Below are 25,040 nucleotides of genomic sequence, written 5' to 3' on the forward strand. Positions count from 1 at the left end.
GACTTTTTTTTACTTATGTTTAAGTTCTGGAATCATTTTTTTGTTGTAGGGTGTGTGTGTTTTAAAAAAAAATACCTGTATGGAATCTAATTTTTAAAAAGATGTTTTCTCGATTGGAGCAGATTGCACTGATGACCTGTCTGTTGTCCAGCTTTAGTTTCCAGAGCAATTCCTCTGAAATGTCTCACAAAAATAATCATCTGAGTGATGGTTTGTCCCTACCTTTGATGCGATTTTATTACTGCAACAAGTTACCTTTGCTTTTGCAAGTAATTATGGGTTTCTTAAGCCCTCAGTCTGTAATGCGAATTCATGGATTTAGGCAAATAGGTCTGGGTATTTTACCATATTCATTTATTTCAATGGGAAAGTTTAAACATGGAAAGCCATCAGTTGTCCTCCCAACAAGAGGGGAAATAAACAAAGAGCAGATGATAAGCTTTCTGTGCTGTTTTTTCATTCTGAAAGACTGTCCACATGCAGTAGTGTGTCACATTTTAGAAATACCAAGAGTTCACCTACTTTTTGTATTCAGGTTTCCGACGAAGTTTCAGTACAACTTCCGCATCTTCCCAAAAAGAGATAAATAGGAGAAATTCCTTTGTCAAGTGAGTGACTCTTTTTTTTTAAAAAAAAAGGAAGAATACATAAAGCTGCACTTAGAATTAAATCACCTTTCTCTTGAGACATGTGTTTTTGTGCTTAGGAAGCCACTTTGATATAAGCATGTAGCTTTGACTGTCATCCAAAATGTTTATAAGAAATAATTCAAAAAAACCACTTGCTTCTTCTCTAATCTTATAATGATGGTGGATGACAATCAAAATAAGCTGATTTACAAATTGTTAAATACATTTTTTTACTTACTGTTCCATTTTTATGTATTGTCCTGCTTTTATGTATTGGTGATGCTTGTTTTTATTGTAATGTATCCTCTTGAGAGCTGCCTTGAGTAGTCATTCAGCATATAAAAATGTGATAGAAATGCCTAAAATGTAAGTAGCTAACATTAAAATAGTGAAGAAATATTCCTTGTCCAGGGCCATTTCTGAGAACTTTCCCCTAATTTCTATTTTTAACAAGGGGCTTGCTTTAAGTAAAGACTGAAGGGGGCTAGGTGGCAGACAGTGCTCATATTCCTGTGTTTTAGTAGTTAGGGAGACATTTTGATACAAGGATTTAGCTCTGCTCTTCGTCCACATGGCTCTCCTGAAGCAATTGGATAGGGGGGTTTGCATCTACCACAATCGTGCAATAATGGTCCCTAATTTAAGAATTCCTTTACTCTTGGGAAAACCTGGTTTCTTTCTGTTTCTCAGTTGTTCACTATTTGAGCCCACCTTTCTTTTATCATCATCTTCTAATTAATACAGAAGATACATGGGCTTTCTTTTTGGGGTTACAGTGAGGGTACTTAAGTTGCCTTGTAAAGTCAGTGAATGCCTACTTTGTTACTGACACCAGAAAGAAGTACTGTAGTTGGTCTCTCTCCTTGAAATGAGACAAATTTCCTGTGTGTGTGTGTTCGTTCATTCTCTGGCTGTTTTGCTGAAAAAGAAAACCCATTGATTGTTTCGTCTTTTTTTCTTAGGCCAAAAACCTCTGCCTTGCGGCGCAGCTGGAGCAATAGCACCACCGTGAGCCCTGAGGCTCCTGTAAAGCTTCACGAGGGTTCCCAGGTCCTCCTCACCAGCTCCAGTGAGATGGGCATAATTCGCTACATTGGTCCTGCTGACTTTGCTCCAGGGGTGTGGCTTGGTCTGGAACTGCGGAGCGCCAAGGGCAAGAACGATGGGTCGGTGGGGGACAAGCGGTACTTCACTTGCAAGCCAAATTATGGAGTCTTGGTGCGGCCCAGCAGAGTAACCTATCGGGGGATTAATGGGGCAAAACTTGTGGATGACATTTGCTGAAGCATAATGCTCAGGCCTTGAGAGGAGAGTCTGAAATAAAGCACACAAAGGAATCTGGCCATCAGCTGCTTGGCATACTGTTTCATCTACAGCCCTAAAACTGCACATTTATAATGCCTACAAAGCTCTAGCCAGATCGCAGGTGCATTATGGCTCTGAGGAATGAAATGGTAATAGCTTCCCCTGCAGAACAGTCCTTGCCTGAGACTTCTTTGTAGAAAAGACATCTTTGGTGTGAGATACCATATTATTGGAATAATAGACTGTTTCTCTCTGGTTCCATTTGGACTTGCTTTACCTCTTTATAAACGGTCTTTTAATCCCATGTTCTAATGAAGTTGTAATGCTTTACTTTCTGCAGCTCAAGTGCTTATTAGACAAAGCAGTAATGTCTGCTGGCCTGCAAAACCATCTTGGCCTTCTCTAGGAAAAAGAATGAATAGCAATAAAGAGAGAGAAAACTTGACTGTATTTAAGACAAAAAAGTGAAAACCTGGTAGTTTATTATTCAAACAGCTTCCCTAAAGCACAAAGTAACCAATTGAAAAGAGTCTAAGGAGAAGAATGTGTTTCTTCACTGCTACATATGTGAGCAGACTGAATAAAAGAGGGGAAAAGCTAATAAAGGAGCACAAATAGTTTCAGATTTGTAGAAAAAGCACTTTTTTACACTGTGTTAAAAAAAAAAAGGAAGCACGCCAGAAGCACTTTTGAAAATATGCTTGGAACAAGTATTACGCACTTTTATTTTCTCCTCTCTAGAGCAGTTCTCCCCTGATGTTTTGTAGAAAAAAATCTTTTGTTTGCCAAGGCTGCAAACTGTAACATACATATGCATAAAACTTTAGTAAAACTCTCCAACCCACAATTAGTGAGTCACTTTAAGGCTGGTTACATGCATGTGTACATACAGATACCCCTCAGGAAACATCCTCCTAGTATGGGGGCAGGAACATTTCTTGGGCTAGAGCATCAACAGCTGTGGCCAACATTCTGATCTTGAGTAAGCACGCCAGGGTTAGGCCATAGGGCAGTTGCTCACCTGACCCATGGGCCCCCAGTAGTCAACTAAATAGCAAAGCAAGGTGGACCCAATTTGGTGCTTTCACGCCCAATACCAGTAAATCTTCTGAGTTCTGTACAGTGCAATAAGCTTTCTCTATTACTGTAGGCCAATTTTTAGAAAAGCTAGTCACAGTGTTGCATCTAATCTTTCATGTGTCTTAGAAATCCTTGCTGTTTTTATTCTAGGTAACTATATCAAAAAGCACCTTGTGTTAAATTTGAATTGTCTTTAAGAAGCAGCATTTGAGGACATGATGATAACTTTGCTGTGCTGTAACATGCTTTTCATAAATAACTGATTTTATACATTAATTTTGAGGCCTATTAAAACATCATACGTTTTATTTGCTCAGCATATTTTAACTGCTATCTTTTATTAATTTCAAAGCTGCAGAAGCAACAAAAGGACTGCCTCACTGGAAAAAGGAGGCTAGTCAAATTGTACTTGAAAGTTAAGTGATATTAGTCTTCTATTTTTAGACTGAATTCTAGCTGCTTATAAAAGTGTGTTATATTTTAAATATTGCTAGAACTATTTTCCTGATCTGCCCTTAACAGCGAAAAAGCTGCAATATTGCTTTCTAATTAATGAAAAAAATAACTAAAGGTAATGCCTGTAACTTGCAATTTTATGCTTATTTTAATATAATCTGAAAATCAGTGATGTGTAGTTGAGGTTGCAGATGTGTTTTGATGCACTGAACCTTACCCTGTCCAGCATCTGTTTCCTTGGTGTTTAGATTTCTTTTGCGATGAACCTGCTGTTGAGAGTTTGACTGTAATGAAACCCATTGTTTTTGAATTACTGTAGATGATTTTGAAGTATTGCAAATGAAGTGTCCTTTTTTTGTATTACTTCAATAGATGATGTGCAGAGAGCAGTAGCTGTAATAAAGCAGGTGTTTTAAATACCTTTTTATGTTATCTATAATTGATGCGTCCTACAGACGAGTGAATCTCAGATCTGGATGAAGAATATCAGTTTTCTCCATCTTTTCCTACAGTAGAATCTGGTAAACTCATGAATGAAAATTCTTGATACTTTTAGGTGGAATATCTTTCCCACTGTATGGCAGTATCTGAAAGATCTATGTGGATGTTACTGCATGCACACTTTGTTTCCAGTGCTTTCCATTGTGAATATGTACCCTGTCATCCCAGCATCCAGGCAACTGCCTGGAGGAAAGCAAACTGGCTGCGGAGAAGCAAAGCCACCAGCGCAGCAGCCACCCAGGACAAGAAGCTGGCCACAGTGTGATGTTGGTGGTTTTACACCCCTTTCTTCACAGCCAGGTTGCCCTCCTTTGGTCACCTTGGCAAGCTCATTCTCTTGCCTCTTCCGCTGAGCATCATGCTGAGGAAAGAGTGAGAAGGCAGCAAGGGAAGCCATTCCTCTCACTCCAGATACACAGAAGCTGAGTAAGGTGCAACACTGATGGGGAGAGACAGCCCTACATGTGCAGAGGTACTCTGGTAATTATAATGATCGTGTTATATATTCAAAATAAATAGGCATACTTTACATTAATGTACCTCTATTTGGTTGGATGGTCCATAGGATATGCAGTAGTCATAAGGCTCATCTGGCTGATGGTAACTGCAAATACGGTACCCTGTTAGCTGTGGGTGTGGTACCACTACTCTATTCTGATTTTTTTTAAAAAAAATCAAGCTTCCATGCCCTTGCTATAAAATTGACATAGCATGTACACTTACATGTAACAGCATATGTACTGGAGCAGGCCCAATCCCATTATTCCCTTTTTCAATTTTGCTGAAAGAAGTGCATTTGTCCAATAAACCTCTCCCACACTTGCAGAATAATTTATTGTTGATTATGCTAGCCAGCCCTCCTGCTTGCTAAGTGGTACAATGGTAATAGCAGTGGTGTAGTAGGTAGTGTTGTGCTGTGCTCCCCACCTGCCCCTTGGTAGTTTGGGTGAGGCATTCTTTCTCACCCTTTATATGTAAAAATGTCATCTGCTTTGCAGTCTCCATGACAGGATGAATGTGAACTGAAATTTGCATAGTAAAAGAAAAATAACCAGAGAGGTTATAATTACAGTGGCAATCTTTGGGAAGGAAGAGCATCTTGGAAGAGTAAAGTCTCTCTCTGTCCCTAGGAAATCTTCTGCCATTTGTGTTCTCCTCGATGGATGGATGGATGGATGGATGGATGGATGGATGGATGGATGGATGGATGGATGGATGGATGGATAAATAAAAACTTGCACTGGGACCCTCCCCCTGCATGCTGTTTTTTTTTTAAAAAAGTGAAATTAACTGGATAGATTTGGTATTTTGCTTGAAGCCAAAGACTGTATTTGTGAACAGAATTGGGTTTTAATTTATACAAATGTATTGTATAATCTCCTATTTTCCATTCTTGGGATGTTTGCAGATATTGTCACTTCATTGTTGTAAGCTCCTTTGTGGGCCTGTTTGGATGGAAAGGTAGGATATAAATGAATACATTTTGAATGTGTATAGTTTAATTTTCTGGGATGCAGAATATGGAGAGATTTATTAGTTCTTAAAGCTCAAAGGTCAGGGATTACATTTTGAGGGAGAGGAGCAAAAGGATAAAAGAAACCAGCTTTCCTATTACTGTACAATGTCAGGCTAATGGTATAATCTGCTACCTCATCGCTTTTTTCTTTTGCATACATCAATGAAGATTGGTCTTTCATGACCAAAATGTCTGCATGAACAGCATAAGGCAGTAGTATAAGAAGGAATGTTTGCAACATTCAAATGGGTGCACATCAGAAGGAAAATGCCACTACAGAGTCACCACAAGGTATAAAATGTAGTAAATTACGAAAAGGTGATTCTTAACCTCTCTTACCCAGTAACCTACTTGGTTGTAACGTGGGGATATTTTTGTGGAGTAAAACAATTTATTACGAGACAAATTCTGCAAAATCCGAGGCCTAAAAGGGCATGGGTGATTATATTAAATCAGCCATATTTTCCCATCTGAGATTTGTAGCTTACCAATACAGAAGATTTTAACCTGTATCAGGTAACCAGAGCTACTATAATTTTATTTCAGCCAGAATTTCGCTTGGTGTCGAGGGGAAACATGGGGCTTGTTAGTTAGAACAATATATTTTATTATTTTCAGTCTGAGAACCTTGCTGCAGTCCTTGCTAGGTAGATGCCCAAACAGTGTTTGCAATTTACCTGCTGGCAGCAGTTATCATCAATTCATTTTCTAAAGTACATAAAGCTCATTAGTCTGGTGACTTACTGCAGAGATAATACACAGCCCAACACATGCCTGCCTTTACACTCATTTTATTTGTCTTCATGCCTTTTGCTTCACTACACTTGATTACAATACAAAGACAATACAAAATATGTAATGACCATATATTAACATTTTATCTTGATAAGGATCCCTGAAATGCATAGGCCCTTCAATTTATGAGCAATGTTGCATAAGCTTCTGTACAGATGTGACACATTCCTAATGATGAAGCCTGGATACAGAAGGAGAGACTGGGTAGGGGGGCTTTAGATGTGTGGGCTTATGTAGCTGGTTCAAGAACACTGACATTGTCTTTCTCTCCCTAGGTACATTTCTAGATGATAACCTTTCCTATAGGAACAGATTTGCAAAATGAAATTGTTAACATGCAGTCGGCTGACCTAGTCATTCAATGTAAAATGACCTCAGCAAAACTCAGTCTCCTTTGAACCTCTGCACTGCGGAATTAGGATGAAGATAAGGACTCCCATAGGGTGGTGTGGTACAGCAATAATGTTGACCTCCTGTGTTTGTGCATTGAAGCAGGGAGGACTAGTGATAAAGATGCACCAAATGACTATAATTTGTCTATCATCCCAGCACAAGGGTTCCCTTTCTCTTTTACTTGTCCCCCTCTTCCCACTCCATAGGAAAACAACAGAAATGCTCTAGCTACTTCCCCTGCTGTGATTTTCCCAGCGATGGTTTTCTTTATATTGAGCAGGTCTCTTATAATGGAATCCACCTTGTGCTGTAAATAATGGAGACAGGAGCAAATGATGGCTAGATAGCAAGTTGGAATGATGGGCCAAGTCTTCTGAAAGTCAACAAGTGACAGCAAATGTTTTCTCTGGTCTTCCCTGATAAATTCACCTTCCCCCTTTCCATATAACTGGTCTGTTAAAGCTAGAAGGCATAGCCTGTTTGGTGTTCCTTCAACCGCTGCTGTCTTTAACTTTAAAAAACAGCTAGTAGCTACTTCTTGGATGTTGTCCTCCACGGAGCAGCCAAACCTCAAAAGTCCAGTACTTGTGCTATTGCTGGCTGCATTATCTTTTGCAATTGTGCCTAGACTAATAAAGCCTATCCTTTGAAAGCTGGGGCCAGCAACATAGCATTGCAGAGGGCTAGGAAAGTGACTCCAATTCTTTATTACCGGTCTCTGCTCATTGTGCAACAGGACTTAGAGGCCTCCCTATAAATAGTCCTTCTGCAATGAGCATTAGGATCCTACATATGCTGTGGTGTGAACACTTAACAAAAAATGGTTTGGAAGGACAGTGCACCTTGGAAAGTAACTCATTACAGCAAATTAAACTCGCAGGGTAGAAACTTGTGCATTTGTACAAATGCCTTTTTAATTAAAGGTAAAGGTAGTCCCCTGTGCAAGCACTGAGTCATTACTGACCCATGGGGGGGTGAGGAATGTCGCATTATGACCCCAAAGCAATTCATGCAGGCACTGCATGCCCACTACTGGGAGGAAGAAGAAATGACAAGCACAGGCTCTACAGAATTAGCATATTCAGTTTGCTGTGTCTAAAACCTATGAGAGCTTGGAAACTCTGATGCCCAACTGCAGAACTGCCAGCTACAGAAGGAGCAGGCAAAGGCGTTAGACAGATTTCCACCAATAGTTGCTCTATGATGGGAATAGGAAGCATTATTTTAGCTACTGAGCGCATATTTAGCTTTGCCCCTCTTCCATGAAGCTCAGAGCAGCACCCATGGTTCTCCTCTCCCATTATTGTGCAAAGGGCTGTGTAAGCAGATTGTCCAACTATAAATCACCATTAAGGATCCTGGTTCTAAACTATTTTACTCTCCATTTACTTCTGCTACACTCATCCACAGAAAATCCATCATTCAATAAGATTACACACTTCTGCACATAAGTCCCAATGAAATGCATGGGCTTTTGCTGTGCAAATGTGCATATAAAAGCAGCTACATTTATTTATAAGGTTTTGGGACAGGTGCAGGAGCCATAAATGAGACTATTGTTACTGAAACACATGAGAAAGCCAGGTTAGTAGGACCACATACAATTGCCATTTATTCCAATGAGGCTTTATGCAGCAGATGTCCCCAGTGGCTCATCCACATTATTCAGAGGGCTGCATGAGGAACAATGTTAACGTTGGTTTTCTTTGTTTCACACCTTTATGACCAACAACCTACAACAGCTTCTTGGCAGCCCTGCAATGGTGGTATGGGATCTTAAGTAACGACTCCATGGGCAATACAGGAAGCATTATGCCCCATCCTAAATTTGTTTCTGCTGGCTATATTTGCATGAGAGACTCTGCTTCAGCAGGGGTAGTTTCATTTGGCACATAGTTTTAAAGAATCATGAATGACTAGTTCACCGTATTCTCAAAATTCAGCCACTACACAATTATCAGGTCAGAGTTCAGTGTGTTTCAAGACTTTTATGAGGTGGGCTAGGCAGGTTACTGCTACATCACATGCTCGGCTCCTGATTTTTCAGTCTGTATGCACCAGACTATAGCAAGACCTGTGGGAATTGGCCAGTGCTAGTATTCTATGATCACTGTTCTCAAAATCCATCACTGAAAAACTGCTATATCAACTCCTAAAGTGTCATGAATGCAGATGATAACAATAATATCCCAATGCACTGGCAATAGGGATGTAGGCACACACCAAAGCAATCGTATGACTGCTTTTGTGTATGGCCAGACTCTGCCCTCTATATCACTAATCCAAATGTAGTTGCAGAACATCCTGCCCTCATCCGCAAAAATCTGGCATCCTAAATACCCACTGTAGAATGAGCACCAGTTTTAATGGCTTGATTGTCCCTGCCATTGCCACCCTCACCCTTCCTCAGAAGAAATCATAAAATGGGAGAGGGCTTGACTTTCTCCAAATATAAACCCATAAAACATCACCATTACATTCACCATGGTCCTTAACATTCTGCAATTTCCATCTCAGGCACTAAACAGTGAGGCCGACATACTTCTGGTGCCTTGCCAACTGCGCCATGGATTTACATGCTTGAGGAAGGGCCATATTGTAACTGCAAAGCTGTCTGGGTAATGTGTGTACTGGAAGTCCACTTTATCCAATTTGTTTTTGACATGAATCCAGCTTATTTCCCCACCCTCTCTGCAGATTTCTTGCATCAGGAAGCATCCCCAAATATTCCAGCAGGCAGTGTAGGAAATCCCAAAGCATTAAAATCTTTGGACAGTGAACCTTGAAATGATGCATAAACAACTGAGAGGAAGCAGAACACAGGGAAGGGCATAGCGAACAACCATGCAGATGATTTTATGCAACTGCGAGCTGGGCCTTGCTGAGAATACTGAATGTTGTTATAGTTCATTCTGTGTAGGAAGGGGCTCTGACCAACTGAAACTTCTTGATGTGGCACCAGGGCAAATTGGCATGTCATGGAAGGGAATCTTGTTCTGTTCTCATGGACTGGTGACACTGAAGTTTGCTCCAAGGCTCACGAGTCATATAGGAAGAGAGAGGGCATAGGGCTTTCAAGGCCCATGGTGAGTTACATGGATCTTGTTCCGAAGGAGAGGGTCCTCGAAACTGCTGGCACAAGGTGGGGCCGAGATTTCCAAGGGCAAGCCCTGTTGTTGATATCCATAGTTAACGTTTCCACAGGGGAAATGGCGAAGCCTAAACAGAGGCACTTCCTTTACACTGGCTGTCAGCGAAGATGGTTCTAGAAGAAGGGAGGAGCTTGGCAGCCTTCCAGTCACAATGCTGGGCCCCAAAGTACAGTTCCCTTCATGCCCTGAACTTTCCCTCTCTGTTGTCTCTTTCTCCATCTGAGAATTGTTTTTAACAACTGGTTTCTCTGAAAACCAGGAGCCATATGTTGGGTTCCAGAGGTTGGTGGGCTTGTTTCTGGACCCCCGCCCTTTGTGTAGCTCAGTAGAGGGATTGGACTGAGTGTATGCCATGTTGACATGTCCCCCTTCCAGGGCTGCTTGTGTATTAGCATGGATGGCCGGCTCTGCCTTGACTGCTTTCACTAGTGGTTTTCCTGCAGGAATGGCTAAGGCCAGAGAGGGTGGGGAAGGCAAGAGCGGTTCAGCACTCTTTTTGGCTTGCTGTGGCAAGACAAGCAGAGGAGGGATTGCTTCAGGGTCTTCTGGCCGCACTGGGACCTTTTCCTCTTCCTCAATGCATGGGCCATATTCCACAGGTAACACAGTGTTGATTACATCAGGATCCTACAGGAAAGAACAAAGAAAATCTCAAACATGAGGTTTGTTTCTTGGCATGGAAACCCTACTGAAATAATCTTTCACTTGAGGTTCTTTTTAGGTGCCAGGCCAAAACACATTTTTAAACCCAGGCTTTAAATCATTTTTAATGCTCTGCTGCTGTCTTATGTGTAATTGTTATACTGGCTATGTCCAATAGCTTGTTTATTAATGGCTTCTTAACATTGTTACATTGTTTTAATTGTAAGCCACTGAGCGGGACTCAGGTGGCATTAGAGTAAGAGAATGTGAAGGGCTAGGTTCAAATACCTCCCTCCTCTTCACAGGTAAAGGAGCTGCTGCAGCTTAAATGAGATGAACGAGGGCATCTTAGGTGTCTCATGGGTCTCATGGTTTGAACTTTGCTTTCCTTCCCATGTGTCCAAAACAGACTCTCCCCCCAAACCACCCCGTAGCAATCTCTGCCACATTTCAAACACTTGCTGAGGTCTAATATCTAGTCATATTGACAGGCTTCATAACCAGTGATCATTAACAACTACCAAACCTATGTGGCTTAACCCTGTTTCACTACGACTGAAGCTACTTTCAGAGTGGTTAAGAGAAGAAATCTGGGGCAGGAACTCTTCCCCTAATACCTTTTTGCATCTTGCTAAGACTTCGAGATGCCTTGGACTGAAGCTAAAAGGGACTGTTATTGTGCCGTCCTCAGAGAGCTTCTGAGAGATTACTTCTTGCTCATGTTCCCCTCTGGGCGTTGCTCACAATAGTTAACATTAGATGGCAGAACCAAATAGACACAGATACCTGGGTGCAGTATTCAATCCTCTCCAATATTATGGCAAAGTTTGGCCTGTCTTCAGGCTGGTGTTGCCAGCACTGAGTCATTATCCGATACCTGCAACAGCAACAGAAGAAAAGATGGTCAATGGCAAGAGAACGGACAGTTGCTTGCTTTAGGAAAGACATCTAGTTAATTGCAGTGGAAAAGAATAGCATTGGATTTATATACCGCCCTTCAGGACAACTTAACACCCACTCAGAGCAGTTTACAAAGTATGCTATTATTATCCCCACAACAATCACCCTGTGAGGTGGGTGGGGCTGAGAGAGCTCCTAGAGCTGTGACTGACTCAAGGTCACCCAGCTGGCTTCAAGGGAGGAGTGGGGAATTAAACTTGGTTCTCCAGATTAGAGTCCCGCCAGTCTACAGTCCCAGTACAATCCTTACCAGCTCTCCAATTACATCTCTAGTCCCCTCACCATTCAGGCTTGGACTTAAGTTCATACCAGCTATTCTCTTCCACTGGTAGTTGAAGAATCCATTGTGCTCAAATTATTCTATAAATTCCTAAATAGAGCAGCTAATGATGTACCTTAAAATAAATGAGAACTTTTGCAATTACATCACAAGAGAATTTTTTAAAAATTGTAAGCCACTATGAGTAGAACAGAGTAGGGAAACGTGCAATATTAATGGTCAAGAAGATACCTGGCTACCATTTTCAAAAGATGGTGATTTTTCATAGGTGTGGCTACTACAAATGGAGACTATTTGCTGCAAGGAGAGTCCTGTTCATAATAGATTACACTATTATAAATACTTTAGGGATTGAGGTCAGTGGAGATCGAGAACCAGTGTGATGTGATGGTTACAAAGATGGACTATGTTTAAGAAGACCCATGTTTAAATCCCCACTCTGCATTTAATCTCACTAGGTGAGCTTCAGTTAGTCACCCTCTCTCAGGTTTGCTGTGAGGAAAAGTGGAACTTCTTGGAGTTTCTTAGAGAAACAATAGGATAAAAAAGTAACAAGTTTGTAACTGGGCACTTCTTATTTGCTCAGCCCCTCAGCTCTCTCCTGTCTCATTGTTTAATAAAATTCCTGCTAGTTCCACCTCAAAAACATTCTGTCCACTTTCTTTAGAACCTAGCTGGATCCTGCCACAGGATTTCTTCATAAAAAGTCTGTATTTTTATTACTTAAAGGAGGGCATGTTCTATGAGGTGGTGTTTGGTCAGTTCTTATCTTTCAGAGCTTTCCATACAGAAGATTTCTCCTTGCATTCTGATCAGAGGTGGTATAATACAACTTCAGAAGAACAGCTTACCATGAAACCAAAGCTTATGTAGAATCTGGAACTTACATTCATATTTTTTTTAATCATAGGCTTTTGCTGGGGGCTTCTGGGATTTGACCAACAGGTTCCTGTAGCTGGCACCATGCTAAGAGCCAAAGCAAGAATCCAGTTTGTCCCTGACACTACTATTTCTAGCCAGCAGAGGGAACTTGGTTGCCAAGAGTGATGTGCACATTTATGAATATGTATGTTGTGGGTATTTATAATTCAGCTCCATGCTTTAGTACTGGTAATTTCAAGTTACTTCAGACAGAACATTGAAATGGAACCAGCCAGTCACTGAAATTACAGTTTTTAATGATATTAAAGAATAAATTACTGAAATTATCAAGTCAAAGTAAATAATATTTAAGCATACCATAAGTTTACACTGGATAGATATTGTTTGGGCAGCGGTTGAACTATGAAGGTGTTCTCTGTCCAGCAAATTGTGCCTGGTGCTGAGAATGCTTTGGAGATTCTGAGTTGTTTTTATAGAACTAAAATTCCAGGGTACTTTGGCAGAGATCAATGACAATTAAGAAGGATGGAACCTACTTCAATCTGTAGTGAAGACATACTCTAATGAAAGTTGTGAGCAGGTGTTGAGAGAAGACTGGTCGTGGGGAGAGAAGAAAGGAAAGCGATACAAAAAGATGGGAAAGAAACAGCATGAATCATAAACTTGCGTGAACAGGAAATTATTGGAAGAGGAGGAGGATTAGAATGCGGTCAAGGGATAGGTAAGAAGAGTGTTCTTTATGGTGAAAGAAAAAGAGGAAGAATATGTGAGTTCAGGAAAAATGCTGAGTTCTTCACGATTCATTTTCTGGAAGCATCAGGCCTAATGCCAATATGTGAACTTTAATTTTGTTAGAGGCTTTTGTTATTTGAAAGTGAAGCCAGGGCCTCTTGAACTATTGCAGGAGAGTAAGAACTTTGAACATTGCCTGTTAGTTAGTGATTAGTACTACCTACCAAAATAGCTCCCATTGCTGTTCCTAATAGTGGCATACATTAGAATAGGTAAACTATAGGTAAAATATAATAGGTAAAATATACAATAATGAAGCTAAAAGAACTTTCCAGAACAGAAAAAGTTCCAAACATAAGATGAGTGGCACTAATGGAGCATGGAGGTTCTTAAAAATTTCCTACACAGGGCCTGGGCAGTTTTTGGGCGGGTCCATCCTTCCTCCACTTGTTACGAATTCCAGGACCTCCTGGTTGCTTTTGCTGGGGTAGGGCATATATCCAAGAGAGAATATTTCCCACAGCAACACTCCAAATGACCTGGGCATAGAAGAACAAGAAATAGGAATACAAAGAATGAAAATTGTGCAAGTATATCTAGAGTTCAGTCAATATGTGCAAAAGACCTTTGTGTTATGTCACCTAATGTAGTTGGCTGTGAGCTACTTCTTTTGATATTCCTATTTGTGGCATCAAAATTGTGGCAGCATGATTGAGATATAGGGTTGGCAGGTACCCCTCACCTCCCTTCAGGAGGGTAGAGACCTTGTGCGTCACATGATGTCCTTTTTCGGCCCCAAACGAAGCGTGGGAATGCTCCCGGAGCTGGCATGATTACGTCACTTCTAGAAGCGATGTTACCATGCTGCCCACGTGAGCACTCCTGTGCTCCACACGGGGCTGATTTGGCCCATCTGGGGCCCAAATCGGCCCCAAATGAAGTGTGGGAATGCTCCTGCGGGTGCTGTCACGACTTCACTTCTGGAAGTGATGCTGTTGCGCCAGTTGGGAGTGCACGTGTGGCGCGTGTTCCTGAGGTGCCTACCAGTGGTGAGCAACCTCCAGGAGCTTGCCCTCTCCCACCAATCACTGGGCAATCAGCAGACAAGGAGGCAAATCCTCCGGGGTTTCCCTGCCACTGGCGGGCACCTGGGAACCTTATTGAGGCAGAAGTCATATGAGAGGTGCCCATATTGTGAGCCCTTCCCACACCAGCATTATTGCAGTTTCTGGTAAGGATGATGCTAGAGCAGGATGGAGATATGACATGGATTACTTCCACAATACTAGAGAAAGGAACTTTGTACCAATGGTGCTGCACCTTCTCACAAGGTCCACCTGCACCCCTACTTCTGGCATTTGGACAATGTCCTAAAAAGTCGCACGTCTTTCAGAAGGAGCATGGTGGGCTATGGTATTGAAAGTAGTGGGCGCCAGGTTGCTTTTAAAATGGATGGAAAGTACTGAGTAGACTTACCAGGTGTCTGTTTTAGATGTGAATATCCCTTCCATGAATGCTTCAGGTGGCATCCACTTGACTGGCAGCATTGCACACCCTCCTTTTCGATAATAACTGGCCCTGATGAGAAACAGAAATGGATAGTACAATACAGGTAGATTCTAAAGGTAAATGGCACTTTCACATAACAAAGAATGCAAGGTACATTTCCCCCCTCCTGAACCTGTACAGTATGGGGAGCTAAACCACGGCAACCAGATTGTGATCTGGAATTAGTAGGACAAAGGAAGTGTTCCTGCACGAAGTAAGATAGGAAGTAAGGCATATAGGTAATGGGGGTGCAGGGTCCAACAGGTAACAGGTAATGCCCTCTTTAATACAGCACAGTTCAAGTCCCACAATACAGCACAGTTCAAGTCCCACAGTACTATAAGTCTGCACACATTCTTTTGGAATGCAAACTGAAATCACTGCAACTTGGGATGATTGTTAGTCTAACACCACATGGACCGTACAAATTTCCAGTTTTAATGCCTTATGTGGAGATCACAGGTGAGGTGGATATTAAAAACACATTAACAGGGCCACAGAGATTAACATCAATGTCCTGGGAATCCCTATGGCAACAGTTCAAATACACCCAACTCCTTAGACAGAGTATCATATTTATACTATTCAGAATTGTGTTCTTGTGGTGAAGCTGCTCAACATTCATCTGTGGAAAGCTAAAATCCCCAACAAATTCCCTGTGACACTGGTGTAGTAGTAGTGGTGGTGATGGTGATGGTGGTAGTGGTAGTGGGAGGTGACTAGGGATGTGCGTTTCGGCATTCAGAATGCCGAAAGAATGCCGAAACAAAAGTGTTTCGGCTTCTTTCGGGGAATGCCGAAACGTTTCGGGGAATGCCGAAACGTTTCGGGTAGCCGAAAGAAAAAAGCCGAAACGTTTCGGGATTCTTTCGGCTTTCTTTCGGCTTTTCAATGGGAAAATGCCTCCGTCTTCCCGGACGTCTGGGGGAGGCATTTTCCCACCGAATAAGCCCAAAATTGGTGGGGACCTTCCTCTAACCCTTCTCTAACAACCACCCAAGTTTCAGACAGATTGGACTTTGGGGGGCCATGTTATGGCCCCCCAAAGCAGGTCCCCCCATCCTCCCATAAGAAAGCGAAGGAGCAGCATATTGTTAGCATGCTGCTACTCATCTTCTTCATTATTTCCTATGGGGAAAAAATGAAGAAGCAGGCTTCCTTTGCCAGGGGTGGCATTTTGCATGCAAAATGCCCCCTCACCCTCAGGGGCCCTTCTCCCACCCCTCCTCCCACCCCCCACCAAGGCTCAGCCTGCTCCCACTTGGGGGGGCCATTTCATGGCCTCCCCAAGTAGGTGCTCTAATCTCTACCACTGACAGCTGGGGGAGGCTTGTGTTGCCAGGGGTGGCATTTTGCATGCAAAATGCCCCCCAGCCCTCAGGGGCCCTTCTCCCACCCTTCCTCCCACCCCCCACCCAGGCTCAGACTGCTCCCACTTGGGGGGGCCATTTCATGGCCTCCCCAAGTAGGTCCTCTCAGCCCCTAAAGTCCACCCCTTACAGCCCCACACAAACCCAATTCCCCCCCAGCTGCCACACACAGACCCAAATCCCCACATTAGCCCCTCACAGACCCAAATCCACCCCCACCTGCCCCACATCCATAACCCCAGGAACAGGCTGGCAAAGGCCAGCCCTCTCCCTTTGTTCCCTATGCTGGGAACTTCTAAACTCTCTTTCCCTGGGCAATTCTGCACAGCCCAGGGGTGCCACAATGGTGGGCACACTTCTGAGTGCCAGCTGGTCCCTGTGAAAGAGCACCTGAACCACAGACACCCTCCCTCAAATTCCCCCCCCCCCACCTACAGAGATGGCTGGCCAGCCAGCCCCATTGTTCCCTATGATGGGAACCAACTGCACAACAAAGAATAAAACAAGAACAACACAAAATAAAGTTTTAAATTTTTTTTCTCCCTTCCAAAGTACAAGTAGGCAAAGCATTATGACACATTACACCAGCAGTCCCCCACACAGAAAAATAACACAACTCACTTAACATCAGAGAATCACAAAGCACAATTCCTGGCAAAAACACTTTATTTCTTGAACAGCTTTAGGTTACACAGTAGGAGGGCACAACAGGGCATGATAGCAATGTACTACAAAAAATAATACAACCCACTTCACCGTTTTTGACAGCAATTGTGTTTGTGTGATTCTCTGATGTGAAGTGAGTTGTGTTATTTTTGTGTAGTACACTGCTTTCCTGCTCTGTGGTGCCTTCCTACTGTGTAACCTAAAGCAGTTACAGAAATAAAGTGCTTTTGACAGCAATTTTTTGGGGTGATTCTTTAATGTGAAGTGAATTGTGTTATTTTTGTGTAAGATACTGCTTCCATGCCCTTTGGTGTCCCCCCCCTGCTGTGTAGCCTAAAGCTGTTCAAGAAATAAAGTGTTTTTGACAGGAATTGTGCTTTTGTGATTCTCTGATGTTAAGTGAGTTGTGTTATTTTTGTGTAAGATAGTGCTGCCATGCCCTTTGGTGTTCCCCCCTGCTGTGTAACCTAAAGCTGTTCAAGAAATAAAGTGTTTTTGACAGGAATCGTGCTTTGTGATTCTCTGATGTTAAGTGAGTTGTGTTATTTTTCTGTGTGGGGGACTGCTGGTGTAATGTGTCATAATGCTTTGCCTACTTGTACTTTGAAAGGGAGAAAAAAAAATTAAAACTTTATTTTGTGTTGTTCTTGTTTTATTCTTTGTTGTGCAGTTGGTTCCCATCATAGGGAACAATGGGGTTGGCTGGCCAGCCATCTCTGTAGGTGGTGGGGGAATTTGAGGGAGGGTGTCTGTGGTTCAGGTGCTCTTTCACAGGGACCAGCTGGCACTCAGAAGTGTGCCCACCATTGTGGCACCCCTGGGCTGTGCAGAATTGCCCAGGGAAAGAGAGTTTAGAAGTTCCCAGCATAGGGAACAAAGGGAGAGGGCTGGCCTTTGCCAGCCTGTTCCTGGGGTTATGGGTGTGGGGCAGGTGGGGGTGGATTTGGGTCTGTGAGGGGCTAATGTGGGGATTTGGGTCTGTGTGTGGCAGCTGGGGGGGAATTGGGTTTGTGTGGGGCTGTAAGGGGTGGACTTTAGGGGCTGAGAGGACCTACTTGGGGAGGCCATGAAATGGCCCCCCCCAAGTGGGAGCAGTCTGAGCCTTGGTGGGGGGTGGGAGGAAGGGTGGGAGAAGGGCCCCAGAGGGCTGGGGGGCATTTTGCATGCAAAATGCCACCCCTGGCAAGACAAGCCTCCCCCAGCTGTCAGTGGTAGAGATGAGAGCAGAGCACCTACTTGGGGAGGCCATGAAATGCCCCCCCCCAAGTGGGAGCAGGCTGAGCCTGGGTGGGGGGTGGGAGGAGGGGTGGGAGAAGGGCCCCAGAGGGTTGGGGGGCATTTTGCATGCAAAATGCCACCCCTGGCAACACAAGCCTCCCCCAGCTGTCAGTGGTAGAGATTAGAGCACCTACTTGGGGAGGCCATGAAATGGCCCCCCCAAGTGGGAGCAGGCTGAGCCTTGGTGGGGGGTGGGAGGAGGGGTGGGAGAAGGGCCCCTGAGGGTAAGGGGGCATTTTGCATGCAAAATGCCACCCCTGGCAAAGGAAGCCTGCCTCTTCATTTTTTCCCCATAGGAAATAATGAAGAAAGATGAGCACCAGCATGCTAACAATATGCTGCTCCTTCGCTTTCTTATGGGAGGATGGGGGGACCTGCTTTGGGGGGCCATAACATGGCCCCCCAAAGTCCAATCTGTCTGAAACTTGGGTGGTTGTTAGAGAAGGGTTAGAGGAAGGTCCCCACCAATTTTGGGCTTATTCGGTGGGAAAATGCCTCCTCCAGGCGTCCTGGAAGACGGAGGCATTTTCCCATAGAAAAAAGCCGAAAGAATGCCGAAATAATGCCGAAAGAATCCCGAAAGCCGAAAGCCGAAAGAGATTCTTGTTTCGGCTTTCGGCTTTAACGATAGAGAATCTTCTTTCGGCTTTCTACTTTCGGCTATAGCCGAAAATTTTTGGCTTGCACACCCCTAGAGGTGACTCCATTCTGTCAAGTGTTGAGGTAATTCTCCATATCAACACTGGAGGGCGCTGTGGGGACAGCAGTGTTGCATTATGGATGAGAAGTAAGCAAAAGTTTTGACAACAATCATTAAAACCTTCCTGGCATTTTTGCAAGAGCAGAATCATTCACTCCAGCATCCTGGCTAAATTCCAGGTTGGTAATTACATTCTCCTGACCCTTCCCCCCTCTTTGATATACCGTAAACTGAAGAGATTTACTAATGACACAGAGGCTGAAGGGGATGGGGTCAAAAATGAAGGAGGATGAAGCTGAAAGTCTGGATCATGTGTAGCCGGAATAGAGAGTGGAAAAGGTGAAGAAAAGGGGGTGGGGGTGGGTGCATTGGGGTGCCTGAATTTAAAACAGCATGCAGTGGGGAAATGACTGTGAAAATTATAAAGGTGGGGGAAGCTGGAATGAGTCTAGCGCATGAAAACAAATGTTAATATTCCAAGGCGGATTTGGAAATATTGGAGAGAAGTCATTCTTGCACCAATCATCAAATATTAAAAAAAATACTGCAAAGAAGCTAAGTCAAGCAAACACTCCCTGCTCAAGTAATAATCTTCCATCTGGTGATGCCAATAAACTGTGTTTTCTTACCTGTATATGTCCCGGGCCATCCCAAAATCTCCGATCTTTGCTATTCTCCCAGGTCCTTTACAAGTGAGGAGGCAATTTCGAGCAGCAATGTCTCTAAGGTAGAAAAAGGGGAAGACTCTGGATCTCTTTTTCACAGCTGTGAAACCTTCAGCTATATTATGCCCTTATAAGAGTAATTCATGAAAAACTAAGGAAAGAATCAATTGACTACTAACATTTTAATTTGCTTTTCTAAAAAGTTAAGATAGGAGATTCAGCAGTAAACAATTAAAATCACTGGAGAACTTCCCAGAAATTACTCCCATAAGTAAGGAACCAGTGAGAACCAATAGGCAGAGGATTAAAGCTACATCTGTGCATACTTACCTGGGAAATATCCCCATTCTTGGGACACTTAGGTACTTATGTGCTGCCAAGTCGCAACCGACTTACAGCGAACCCAGCAAGAGGCTGTCAAGGCAAGTGAGAAGCAGAGGTGGTTTATCACCTCAATCATGAACTCACTGAAACCTTAGGCAAGCTGCTGTTTTTCCTCCTCAGCCTCCCCCATGCCTTCTGCTGTCAGAGAAACAGAGAACCCCCCCCCCCCCAGGCTCCTCTGGGCCTACTTCTGGTGACCAGATCCAACCGAGGAGGCTAAACTACACACTGTCAGGCTGGGGCAACCCTGGAGCAGTCTCCTGCAGCCATATGGCAGCTCTGCGGAACTTACTTCCTCGAGTGCATCAAGGCCCAAGTTGGTTCAGGTGCTGGGAGAGGGAGGGCCTTCCACCTCCTGCACTGTTTTCATGGGCCAAAATAGTTGCAGGATGGCCCTGCTGCTGTGGGGAATGCATGTGTAGTATTCAGTGCGTGTACAGCCCTACAATGGGGCAAAAAGTGTTACCCCATGGCTGCTTCAGTTCAGGAAACTGGTTCATTGGCGAGAAGACAGAGGGCCCTCCTAACCTAATTCAAATTGGGACCTCAGAAGATTGGGAAAGTAAATTCCTTGAAGCTGCTGTGTAGTTGTAGGGAAATGTCTAAAAATGTAGCATGTAGTTTGGCTCTTCATTGACAGCAAATTACATTACTTGTTTGTACTCCATGGGGCTCTAGGGTGACCAGTATAGTTGCCAGCCCATGGCCAGCAATCTCCAAGAGCATGGAGGGGGAAACTGTAATCGTAATAATAATAACATTCAATTTATATTCCGCCCCTTCAGGACAACTTAGCTCCCACTCAGAGTGGTTTGCAAAGTATGTTATTATCATCCCCACAACAATCACTCTGTGAGTTGGGTGGGACTGAGAAAGAACTGGAGAGTTGTGACTGACCCAAGGTCACCCAGCTGGCTTCAAGTGGAGGAGTGGGGAATCAAACCCAGTTCTCCAGATTAGAGTCCCACTACTCTTAACCACTACACCAAACTGGCTCTTATTCATACGTTCAAAACCCCACCTTAATTAGCAGTGATGCCCATAATTTTTTTTAAAAATCTGGTACTTGAGGGCCACAGCAGTTCTGGGGATGGAGGCAAAATGGAATCAAACTTTTTTAAAAAAAAGTCTGTCCAAGGACAAAAGCCAGATTTTTTTGGCAGGGCTAGGGGTGAAAGCTTAGCAGTTTCTGACTGATCAGGGAGCACTGCCAATCAGTTTTTTCTAATTCCATTGTAAAGTCCAGCACAAAATCTACCTACCTTCACAAGATTTTACTAGTACTGGAAAAAAAGATTGAACAGGGACAAATTGCTCTCATATCTATTGATTTTGGTTTAAAAAACAAAGTAAATTCCAAACTGTTCAGCAGGCTGGTTTTATTCTAGCTGGTTCATCCATAAGTACAATATACAGATATTCCACTGAGTGTATTTTAAAGTGTCTTAATTGCTTAAATTATGGTGCTTTATATGAAAATGCTCTTGAAATCAGTAAATAAATGGTAACTGCTGTTACCGATTTTTAAAAGCTTGGAATTCTGCAGTGGGAATACCGGCTGGCTGAACTTTAGGCTTTTGTTTCTTTTTAATCTTCTGAGACATTGAACCCCTAGGGGGCAGTAGTGCACAACCATCCTTTGACAAGAATGGCTCATGTAATGAGACACAAAAAAGGGGCATTAGGAAATGGTCTTTCAACACCCAAACGCTTCTGCTTACCTGTGGATGAAGTGATTTTCTTCCAAATACTGACAACCACAAGCAATATCACGAGCCACATGAAGCAAGTCCAGCATGCTCAGGGAGGAGGGATGGCTCTGAAAACAATGTAAAGACCAAACTGGTATCTGCGTTCATATCCTCAGCCATAGGCACAACAGCTACTAGTGGGTTGAAACAACATTAGGGAACTGCTTTTCAAATGGACATGAACTCTGAATGGCCACAATATCTTAGACAATCTGATATGTTTTCTAGACTTCCAAAATGTGTTATTTCTAAAGAGCATTGCCGTGTTTAAGTCACATTACTGAAACTGTGAAAAGCTGTGGACAGTTTCTGCACAGGTTCGAGAAACCAGAGAGCATTTGAGAAGTTGTTTTGTTAGGCCTTTTCTTTATGTAGTAATTATCCCATTTTATTCCAGGTATTCCATCAAACCTTTCCTCTGTCATCTCCATGGTTTATGGTATTTCTGAATTCTGCAACTATCGTGCATATTAAGTATGCTTAAAGGGAGAAATATCCTAAACGGGACAATTTATATCAATAATCAAATGTGGTTTCCAAGTTCTCAAACCAAAGTTTATTTTAGTGCAAAATACGGATCCACTGAGTACAAAAATTATGTACAGAGAAGAGGAACATTTCCCATATACTTTCCCTTTTTCCATTGCTCAGGTTAATGAGTGGAAAGAACAGATGATAATGCACTAAGTTCCTGCAAGGCAATCCATTCGTGGAAATAGGTTTCCTATTTCCAAGTGCAAATCACCTTCCAGATCAACTTCCACTGTATATATGCAAAAAGGTCTGGCAGGAGGGGCTGCCCCCCCTCCCACATTTGCTTCTTAAGGCTGTGTCACTTGAGCAATAAGGGCAACATCATCAGAGTGGACTGTACTTATTCTCTGTCTGAGACATGAGAGAAATGATTACAGGTCATGATGACCACTGGCTCTCTCTTCAAGGGGAGATCCTCATTCCCAGACAGTGCACAGCCCTCCCACTGCATGAAAGGATTTCTGCACAGAGGTTTCTGGTAAATCATATAGTTGGGAAGAAAAGGTCAAGAACTGGAGTTTTACAGCCAGTTCTACTAAAAGCTGATTGAAAATTGTGCAGGGTGCTGTGCTGTTACATAATTGTTTTCTGTTTATATACAAACAGATATTGCTTTTCTGGGTTTTATTACCCCTGGATTGGTAGATGGTTATAAGTGGAATGAAGCAATTTCTAGCAAGGCAAGAGATCCTACTGGATTTTGCTAGCACTGCAGTGGGGAAAGCTCATGGCAGAAGCCAGCAAATTCTGGCAGAATGCCTGCACCTGATTTGCCTGCCTCTGGACGAAAGGCATGTACAGGTCAGAAGTAGTAACTCATAGTTAAGGCATGTGACCCTGCTGGATTTTTCCAACTCTTCAACATGGGGACGATGGAAGTAAAAACCAAACATTTGCCCTTATTAGATTTTTCTATTGGAAAACAGACATGCTGTAAATTCCAGTAAGGCCCCCTGCTGGGTACTGATATCTCTGGACTAGGTGATGCTATAAGAGAAAAGTAGAATATTCTGCCAGATTTTGCTACCTCAGGAGCAGGTGGTAAATTCTGGCAGGTGGGGCCGGCAAGAAAGGGAACAAGTTCTGGCATGATATCTATTTCTGCCCTAGACCAGGACAGGGTACAAGTGAAAACAAGATTTCTGTTGTTGGATTTTGCTGTGTGTGGACAAAGCGAGGCTCCAGGTGTAATGTAGCAAATTTCAGCAGGACATGTACCATTGATATATTTCACATATTTTTTAATTTAATGAAGCAACAAGTCAGGCAGTTTTTTTTCTGTTTTATGGTCAGATTTTGCAGCACTTAAACATAATCTCTTCCATTCAATCCACTTAACTTTCTGAAAGTGGCTTTTTCTAGATAATTGCTCCAAATCCTCTCCAGTCTCAATTATTTTTACATCAGTGTTAGGATATCAAAGTAAACCAAAACCATGCCTGTATTCACCCCTGTAAGCATTTGCCTCAGGTGGTCAATTCTGGGAGGGAGAAAGAGCACAGCAGAATTTGAGTCCAGTAGTGCCTTAGAGACTAACAAGATTTCCAGGGTATGAGCTGCTGAGAGTCAAAACTCCCTTCTTCAGACAGTGAGTTACTGCAGCTTCATTCAATGGTTCTTACTAAGCATGCTCAAATATTTAAGCATGCAAAAAAAATGTATAGGGTAATCTGGCAGGAAGGACCCATTCTAACACCGATACCAGAATTAAGGGATATAATTGCCAAGAGGATGTTTCTGGGTGTCTCATCCTCAGGTATGTGTTGGGTATGCAGGAGAGGAACAGTGGGCTGCCTGTGCTGTAGCTGTAAATCGGAGAAGAGGATGGACTTTGAAGTGCCACATCCAAAGCTATTTACTGCAACAGGCATATTTGGCATGGGTACTGCTCTACATGATGACAGAAGACATTGCAGATACTTGTTTTTCCTTGCATTAAGAGACAGAAGTGTTTGCAGTTGCTCAAAGCAACCCCCAGTATCCTGTTTAAACTCAAGAAAAGTGACTATTTGGACAGGAGATTGAACACAGTGTTTAGGTCCTCCCTTTTTGTTTCTTGTATCCTAGTCTCTGAGAACACATAGAAAGAACAGCATCCACGTAACTGTACATTTTTGCAATTTGAAGATCTCTGCACAATTCAGATTCAGCAGAACCAAAACGTACCATTCACATGCATTGTAGACTATTACATTTTATGTAAAAATCTTTCCTTAGTCTTAAAAAACAAGCCTTACAGCCTTTAATTCTGCCTTTGCTAAAGTAGATGCTCTCTGCCAAGGACAATTTAACAGGGTAATTTGTTTGAGACATGAAGCGTTTGGGCCCATTTTGTACTAAGATACGGAGCGCTGAAGTAGCCTTGAAACAGCGAAGAAATTCACTTTACAGCTCCTTGCTGCTCTTGTTCCCCAGATGAAGGGATGATGCAGCCAGCTGGAAACTGAGTGGTTGTGGCTCAGAGGGAGGGATGGGCTGGAAGCATTAAAGCAACACGTCCCCTTGTTAGGTCAAACCTTCTGAAAGGTGACCGAACAACAAACGGACTCCATTGTTCAGTATAATCACTGCTTTGAGCAACAAGCTGCAGGACACAAAGGAGGGAAATTACTGCTTATCTTCCCCAAACCTCTCCAGATTGCTTTTTTACGTGCAAAACCCTTGAGCAGAAAAGTCCTTTTAACTCCTTTGAAGTTTGTGGTGTTCAGAGCATGTGCAAATTCCAGCTCTGAGGCCTCTGTTCTCTGTCTCTATCTGTCTCATGACCTCGTTGGAGAACTAATGACCCACTGCACTTCCCAATTGAGAATTTTCTGAATTA

The 25,040-nt window shown here is 43.0% G+C and overlaps 2 protein-coding genes across 2 annotated transcripts in view; one reads left to right on the top strand and one right to left on the bottom strand.

The window, feature by feature from the left end:
- Positions 1-3,889, top strand: part of CLIP4 (CAP-Gly domain containing linker protein family member 4) — a 57,111-nt gene extending 53,222 nt beyond the window's left edge. Inside the window, 2 exon segments of the mRNA XM_054986453.1 lie at positions 536-608; positions 1,592-3,889. Coding sequence (XP_054842428.1) covers positions 536-608; positions 1,592-1,913 — 395 coding nt within the window. The 3' untranslated portion in view covers positions 1,914-3,889.
- Positions 3,890-9,660: 5,771 nt separating this feature from the next.
- ALK (ALK receptor tyrosine kinase) overlaps positions 9,661-25,040 on the bottom strand; it is a 941,973-nt gene continuing 926,593 nt past the window's right edge. The window contains 6 exon segments of the mRNA XM_054982048.1: positions 9,661-10,454; positions 11,256-11,346; positions 13,728-13,862; positions 14,800-14,901; positions 19,515-19,607; positions 21,656-21,753. Coding sequence (XP_054838023.1) covers positions 9,750-10,454; positions 11,256-11,346; positions 13,728-13,862; positions 14,800-14,901; positions 19,515-19,607; positions 21,656-21,753 — 1,224 coding nt within the window. The 3' untranslated portion in view covers positions 9,661-9,749.

The sequence above is a fragment of the Eublepharis macularius genome, chromosome 1, assembly GCF_028583425.1.
Source record: "Eublepharis macularius isolate TG4126 chromosome 1, MPM_Emac_v1.0, whole genome shotgun sequence".
Classification (NCBI taxonomy): Eukaryota; Metazoa; Chordata; class Lepidosauria; order Squamata; family Eublepharidae; genus Eublepharis; species Eublepharis macularius.